Genomic DNA, 8,828 nt, shown 5'->3' on the forward strand with positions numbered 1-8,828 from the left:
TTGTGAAAGAAACATTTCTTATTCAACGGCGATTAAAATTATTTATATTAATGATGTCTCCGAAGTTCTACGAAGTTTTCACAGAAAAATAAGTTGTTAGAAATCGGCCGCTCTTTGCTGAGCTGTTCCGCGACGAAAACAATGTTGAGCAATGGCAATGTCGAATGGTGACACTCGGTAAGTAATCCTACAATTTTTTATTTATAGCGTAGTTTATACGGATTATTTCCAAAAAATATATACGTGTTTTGGAAAGGTTGAGTCGAATTAGTCTAGAATCGATTAATTTTATGGAAGAAAATCTTTCAAACAGCCGTAGTCCGTAAACTTCACACGTGTCGGGTTGTGATTGGAAGGATTTGTAAGAAATCGGATTCCTAAAGAATGGAACGTATCTCTATCTTATAGGGGGGTCGACTGTATATTACAGTATTATTATTATTATTATAAAATGACAAAAAGCTTAACTTTGAAGGTAAAGTTGATTTTTTAAATAAAAAACTGTAAATGCTAATAACGAGTAAAATCTTCATCAAGTCCGATCCCACTCGACATATGACGCATGTAATCCCTCCATCTCTCCATCCCCTTGATCTTTAATCAAGGGGATGGAGAGATCAAAATTTAATAGCAACATTCCCCTAAAACAGTATATTTTTAATCTATGGTGGGGCGCGAGACTATTGCAAGGGGGACGCGCAGCTATTACCAAATTATCATTTTTTTATATACAAAAAAAAGGTCAAATCGATGTCGAAAAACCGAATCAGCAAAACGGTTATGCCTAATTCACAACTCTCGTCCGAAGGATTCGGGTACGAATGCTAAAAATCTATCCACACTCTTGCCGAAACGTCTCGACAAGAGTCGAGCCCCGGCGAAGAGTGTGCTTTATTTAATAAGGCATATTGTTTTGTAGGCCATTAAATAAATTATAAGGACAGTATTTATAAGATGAGTATTTAAATATTTAAAAATAAAAACTCCCTGCAAAATTTTAGAAATTTTCGACAAAACGCACAGCAATTATTACGGTTTAAAGTAGTGAACAAATCCGTATCTCGCACCTCCAAATACACAAACATTCATACATGCCAAAAAAACCCAACTTTTTTGCCTTAACGTTTCAAGATGCCCAGAGTAAAAAAAAAAACATATAAAAGTCTTGGAAGATCATTTTTTCCCATCGACTGTTGTACTTTCCCTGTTACATGAACAATTAATAAATTTCGTATATTTAACAGTCGAGAAAGTAATAAGCCCGTTTTGTCCTCGTGTTAAATGTCATCTGGCTATAGTTCAGTAGAATTTTTGGTAATTATTCATGTAATCCTTCTGCACACTTCTGCACTTTTATCACAGATTTCATTGAAAACTATTCCATGCCCCCTCTTAAATTTATCTAACCGTTTACTGCTTGCTTTGAATCCGATACAAATTGTTCAGTTTTTTTCGCTAAGAAGGTTTCCATAGTCAGGAATATTCATTAATTGTACAAACCACTTCTGCACGCATTTTTTAGCATCTGGATACTCACATTTATCTTTTCTTTTCTGTTCTGTCTGTTTCTGCTGTTTATTGAAGCTTTCCAAAATCCTCTGTCTGTTTCCAGATATATATATATATATATAGAGAGAGAGTGCTCTCTTGTGTTGAGTACTCTCTCTCTCTCTCTATATATATATATATATATATAGAGAGAGAGTGCTCAACACAACGCAAATTCTTTCTCAATTTCAGATCTTTCGTTTTTTCTTTCACTGTCTTACGTTTCCTGCTATGGACATCTCAAGTTCGCTTTTCTTCGCCATTTCTACCTGATTTTGAATAAAAAAAATGGTTGATACATTGATTAACTGGTCGAAAATGTCAACATGTGATTCAAACTGTATAATGAAACTTATACAGTATGAATGTTTTGTTTCAAATAAGATGGAATAGACAAACTCATAAATTTGATGGGTCAATAATTCAGTAATTTCGTTATAATATCGCCTGACCCCTTGAAAATTTAAAAGAAAGCACACAAAATTAGACATAAAATAGTCTCCGGATCTTAAATTTCGAGTTATCGAAATGTGATCACGAAATTACTTGTACTGTACGTGTAGAAATAGAATTCATTAGTCTTAAGGGAATTAGTTAGGGACAAACAATGGCGGATTTAGCACTTGAGAGGCAATTCAATTTTGAGGCCTCCTCTAAATATTTTCACTGGCTCTACACCCTACAGTGTGCGTTCTATGCGCACGTTTTTTCTCTGGTAGGCACTATACCAGTGATCCAAAAATGTGAGACGTAAATAACATTGAAAATTAATCAATATAAAATTACAACTGCCTGGCTGTATTTAAAAGGTTACTGATGTTCAGATTATATTAATTATGAAAATTGAAACTTATTGGTACAAGAATTATTAAGTTTTAAAAGGTAAGTGTTAAAAACAAAAAAATCTAGTAATACATGGATATAAAAAATAATTTATTTTTAAATTTATTACTGATTTGCATTTCAAAAATCTACTAATCTACGAATAATAAAAATTTATTTGTAAATTATTACAATAAAATTCACTATTGTTTGGTAAATAATTTAGGGAATACTGCTAAATTATTATGAAAAAACTTAATAATTAATTAAAATAATTTTTTTAATCTTGAGGGCTGAATTTTGAGTTCCCAGATTATTCATAAAATGATGAACTAAATACGGCAGTATCTCGGCACTCGAACAATTCGGTATTCGAACACAAATTCTGGAAAAAGTCACTCGGTATTCGACGACAAATGCAAGAACAAATTTTCGATTAATAAAATCTTTTTATTTCGNAGATGTGACTCGCTAGAACATTTTCGATTAATTAATAACATCTTTTTAATTCGTCATTCATAAAATTTTTTATGATAAAAATAAATAGTATAAAAATGTTGCTTATACTTCTGGTCAAGATCAAGATCAACAAAAAAACTCAGAAGGTGGGAATATAAAAAAACGCCCTGGTTTATCTAAAATTAATATTAACGCGTCATACAGTACTGTTAATTGTGATTGTTAATTAATTATTGATTGGAAATAAAGTATCGATTGCTTTAATAAACATATTTCTCTTAGCAAAAGTATACTATTCTTTTTCGTTACTAACTTTTGGAACCTAACCCCTTGTTTTGCATTAGTCCTTTGTTTCGTATAGCGCGGATTCACCCAACATGGCATTTTTTCAGAACGTAACTACCGTGTTATACGAGGGCATAGGCGAATCTACATAGGGACTAATAGGCCCCCAAGTGTCAAAGGTCCACAAAAATTGAATTATCATCATGAATTTTTAATAATTTTTCATTAACGATTAGCACTATCGTATAATAAAAAATAGCTAACATTAATAATATATTAATAATGATTATTTACGGTATTGTTTGTTTTATTGTAATAATTCTTAATTAAAGAAAATATGGGGTTCTATTGGACGTCAATAAGCCCTAGGCCCCGAAAACCTAGATCCGCCCCTGCACGAGGGATACCTATATATCACATTTATTAATTTTGAATTATTCTTAACAGGAATGGCAGTTATGACGATTCGTTATTTACTCGTATCCGAATTAAATGAAGGAAGTATCCGAAAAATAGACATTTTAAACAAAATATCTTTATTTGTCGGTTATTTATCTTTGTGCGGAATGATAATTGTAGGCTGTTATCCTGTAAGTAAAATAATAATATTACTCTTTGGTCTTTAATAGAAGTTGTGTAATTAGAAGACGAATTATTTACAGATGTATGGCATAATCAGTGCTCATGTAACAGGAGCTGTGTTACTATTTTTTGGATGCCTTTTCTATGGTATTCTGCAGACTATCCTCACATTTTGGATGTATCCTACTTATAATGGAATTTTGATCTTCCGCATTCGTTTGGCCATATGCACTTTTTGTATTTTATTTCTTATAACATGTAAATTTAATTATTGAAATTTTTTTTTATAATAATTTATTCAAAACGACTGAAATTGACTTTAAAATTTTTAAGTGACTATTATATTTCCACTTGGCCGAAGATTGTGGAATCAAATGAAACCAAAAGCTGATAAAGTACCATCAGATAGGGTAAGAAATTTATTTTGTTAGTCTATATAAATTTATCAATTACTAAATTCTATTTAATTATTCCAGGGCTTTACAGAGATATTAACTAGTGCTATATGCGAATGGTTTCTGGCTATTTCTTTTATTTTCTTCTTCTTTACTTTTGTTAGAGAATTTCGAAAGGTTACGCTTCATTTATCGCTCGTCCCTTTGGTCCGCCATTTTGATGATGTAGTTAGTTAAGTGGAAAGGAAATTTCAAATATTAAAAACAAAAATTAGAATTCAAAATTTCATTATACAAATTTATAAAGAAACGATTTTTCAAGATAATTAATTTCTTAAAATTATTAACGTTTTGATTCGCTTTCAACTGATGCATCAATTCTTTAATTCATATCATATTTAATTTAAAATTATGTAAAAGAGCATAGCCTAAATATTTTGTTTTACATCATAATTTTCATACTATTAATACAGATGTGACATATTTACACCTTTTTTTGTTAAAAATAATAAAGTTGAATAATTTTAAAGAATTTTCCTTTAATTTTTTATCTTATCTTAAAAATATTGCTCTATAATTCTTAAAACTTCTGAATAAAACATGTAATTTAATNACCAACAACTTACCATGTAAATTACTTGTTATTTATCATAAGTATCCGTATTTGAATTGAACTCGGGTACTATTATTTTGCACGTGTAATTTCAATTGGAATCTCCTACCTTTGCGTCAGTGTAAGTTTGGCTATTCATTACTGATAAAACCAACCTCAACAAATTTAAAGAAATGTTTAATTATATATGAAACAATAATTGATTTTTCGAGTAAATTAGTTAATTGTTCATTTGTATATTTTCATATTTATGCACAGAACATTTTAATGTGTACGAGTAACAACAATATGTAAACACTGCAAATGTAGTTGAAAAATTTTTAATTATAACTTCAAGCAAGTTCATAATTATTAGATTGGAAAAGAGAAAAGAAAACGTTTAAGTACTCGAACTTTTGTGCATTTATCGATTATTTATTTGTTTTTGGGTTTTGAAAGTCTGAAGAACGTTTACTTTTTTTTCTGCTTCAAATTCCACAAAATTGGTTTTTTTAATTAATGAAGAAGATTGTCAAGATGGTCGGACGGCTCAAGTCTCAAACTTGTCGTCCTAAAGTAGTGATGGGACAATCGAAAAACGTTAGAAACTTTTCGTAGCCAAACTCACGATGAATATGGTTAAAAGTTTTTCTTAGTGCTCACAATTTTTTCCGTTTCGTAAGCGCTATGTAGGGCTTTTAACCATACTAAATGGGTTCGGCTATGCACACTGTGTGAATAAGAAATAAATATAATTTATAAGCGATATCATAATTTTAAATTTTAAGTTGTTAATTTATTGTAATATAGTATCTTTACTTCTATTTTCAGGCAATAAGTGCACTGTATTCACTTCTATCTTCTCTTATTGAACTAGAAAAGACGACAAATAATAAATGCAGTAAAATCCCGAGTAAAAATATAAATGCTTCTAAATTTAACACCGAATTTTACTCCAATCGAATATTCTGATAGTTTGAAGCAAATGATTTTTTTTTTGCTTGAAACTTATAATAGAAATAAGTAAAAATTCAAAAAATTAGTTAAAAATAAACATTGAAACGTTCATTCTCACGTTTAACTTAGAAATTATCAATATTTAAATTCGACATTTTCGATTAAAAAAAAATCAGCAACCCGTTGTATAACTCTTCCGAGAAAATAATATTTATATTAAGAAACACTTAAATACGTTAGTACAAAGTTTAAATGCCATCTGTCAAGAAATGTTATTAAAAATAACTTTAATATTATTAATTATAATAAAAAGGCTACAGGCTTAATTTTGATAGTAGCGACGGCATTTTTTAAAAACTTATAAATTTTAATAACGAGAGCAAGGTTTTTATTCAGTTCGAACCCCACTCGAGATGGGATAAATGGTCCCTTCTCTCTATATAATCTTTCACCTCTAACCACCAAAATTTAACAGCGTCAAAGCCACATATTTTCATGTTTGCATCTCAAATTTCGTTATTTTATCTTTTATGCTAGTCGAAGATACCACGTATTGAATTAAATTATTTCAACACACGAACGCACGAATTCTCTTGTTATTTTTTTAGTTTTTTTGAGTTCGAGTGTCTCAATACGTCGAGATTTGTAAAAACCTGAAGATCGAATTTTACGCGAGAAAGCGAAATACTAATTTATTGACAAATAGTTTCAATTCGACTCTGATCATTATCAATCTCGAGTCTGTTTGATGAAATATTTCGAAAAATATTAAATTGTGAAATGGAATGAAAGAATTTTTCACTACAAGGATAATAATGTTGAATAGATTTTTATTTTCGAAAAGCTAGAAAAGCTTACTATTAATTATTCAAAAAGTATTCAAAAGTCGTAATACAACGAGGTATAAAAAGTCAGAGTTAGAATTTAATCAATTTTTGTTAACCGTACTTCTAGTACGTAAACACTTATTGGTTAAATTTTGACACTTGATACTTAGTCGTGAATAAGACCAGTATAAAAAGTAATAACTATGAATGCCACAAATCTGCGAACAATTTCAGAATAGTAATGCCATACATCGATATATTTTAATGAACTATTTGATCTTTCTCGTTGAAAATAATCCGATCAATACAGTAGTAAATAAAACCACTGAACACTGTGGTCGTGGGTTCGCGCGTGGCCACATGGAGTTTACCGTTTTTTTTTTTACATTAGTAACATTAACAGGATCTTGATTCCCATAGAAAGTTTTCCCGGGAAAAATTAATTGACCTGGAAATTTGCCCATATTTTGCGTTTCCGCAAGTAAATAAATTAGTCGAACTCTACCAAAGTTATTAAAAATTAAGATATTTAAATATGAAGTTTCAAACAGTTAAGTTCCTACTGAAATATACTTTCGAGATTATTTATGACACTTTGTTTGGTCCAGGGGGACTTTGAAGTTTTATCGTCATTGTAGTTGCAGACATCAAATACTTGAATAATACTCCTGTGAATGTAAATTCGTGCAATTTTTGACATTTGTATTGCTTGTTCGATTAGTTGCCTTAGAAATCTACGTCAGGAAGAGTATGTTTTCGAAAAGAAATCGCGGGGTAAGTTCGAAATTAGTGTAAATTTGAAGTTCTTCGATATTTTTGTCCTGATGGAAAACGGAGAGACTGCTTTAAAGAATACATTTGCGTAAAATCGCCTCAAGCGAAGCCCCGAGATTAAGGTATAAAAAACCTTTCTGTGTAAAAGTTATGAGCAAGTTGAATTCGTGATACTGTAAATGCAACGGTGAGTCCTATGAAATCCTATTAAACTGTATGTACAGTATATAATCATTTCAAGAAGTTCGTAGAATGTTATAAACACGTTTCTTTCTATTGCTGTATTATTAAACAAAATAAAACTTGTCCTTTTATTACGTTTCAATAAACAATTTGTTTTCTGTGTTATGCTGATGTGTCATATATTATTCGGTACCACAAAACAACTATTAGAAAAAAACCTATGTAACATAATAAACGAGCAATTATTTATTGTGACATTGTTACAGATGTCACAATAAATAATTGCTCGTTTATTATGCCGTGCAAAATTATTTAATTTATTTAATTTAAAATATATGCTATCCACCTCAAATTAGTAGTGGCTTGCTCCTGTACTCTACATCATAATTTTTTTAACAACAGAGTCGTGCCATCATCTATCTAACACCTTTTAGGGGTAAATTTTGAAATGAAATAACGTGTCTTCCTCTTTGTATCAAAACTTAATGTATAGTTAATTCGGGCTTCACTCCTCTAAGGTTTCCATTTTTGGTCTCAGTTCTGATCTGTCTAACTCTGTTCTGGAGATTAAGGAAAGACAGACGGACTGACCGACGGACGGAAGGCCATCAGTATGAATTTATAAATTTACAAGTTTTAAAAATTGTACACAAAAACAAAATAAAAACTTTAAACTTTTTCGAAAATATCGGCGAGAAACGTTCGTTGGATCATTTTGTACTTTATGGAGCACTTTCTTGGCTGGTATCCTCTTTTTTAAGTAATGGCTTTCACTATTTTTTAAATAGCCAAACGATGCAGTTATTTTTGTGTAACGTTGTCATGTATGAAATTTTCTCTCGCACAGTTTTTAAATAGAAAAAATAATAAATACAACGGTTTTTCGTCCAAATTTTTATGATAATTGTTCTGTTAGTGCAAGATATAAAATAGTAATTACTGTTAAATTATCCAAAGAGGGCTTTTATTAATTATAACAATAAAAAAAGCAAATTTAATCACAATGATATGTTACACGATCTTCGTTTTCATAAATTTAAAACACAGTGTTTTAAATTTATGAAAATGTACTGTGTGTTTAAGTCATTTATTTTAAAAGAAAAACATGCTTTAATTAAGGATAGACACAGAAATATAGGTTTTGAATCGTTTCTTTCGAAATTTCCTGAATGGAACTTTTGTAAGGCACATTTGATATGTTCTCAGTTTAAGAGCACCTTTCCCACTTACATTACAAAATTACTTTTACGGTTGTCATGTAACAAGGAAAGTGATTTGTGTCAAACTCGACGATCTGATCCTTATACAAATCTCTACGTACTGAGACGCTCTGAATCTAAAATTGTAAAAAAATAATTTTAAAAATTCCCCGTTCCTTTGAAAATGTGCTGTACGTGTGTGTAT

The 8,828-nt window shown here is 30.2% G+C and overlaps 1 protein-coding gene across 12 annotated transcripts in view; it reads left to right on the forward strand.

Moving 5' to 3' along the window:
* The window catches only part of LOC111623250 (DNA damage-regulated autophagy modulator protein 1-like), a 22,224-nt gene extending 17,541 nt beyond the window's left edge, over window positions 1-4,683 (forward strand). For all 12 annotated transcript variants that reach the window (XM_023365757.1, XM_023365762.1, XM_023365760.1 and 9 more), the window contains 4 exons: window positions 3,562-3,704; window positions 3,777-3,954; window positions 4,030-4,106; window positions 4,173-4,683. In XM_023365757.1, the coding sequence (XP_023221525.1) occupies window positions 3,562-3,704; window positions 3,777-3,954; window positions 4,030-4,106; window positions 4,173-4,328 (554 nt within the window). In that variant the 3' untranslated portion in view covers window positions 4,329-4,683. The remainder of the gene's footprint in view (window positions 1-3,561; window positions 3,705-3,776; window positions 3,955-4,029; window positions 4,107-4,172) is intronic.
* Window positions 4,684-8,828: the final 4,145 nt, after the last annotated feature.

This window comes from Centruroides sculpturatus, unplaced genomic scaffold, assembly GCF_000671375.1.
Source record: "Centruroides sculpturatus isolate CEXI.00-Female unplaced genomic scaffold, Cexi_2.0 scaffold262, whole genome shotgun sequence".
Classification (NCBI taxonomy): Eukaryota; Metazoa; Arthropoda; class Arachnida; order Scorpiones; family Buthidae; genus Centruroides; species Centruroides sculpturatus.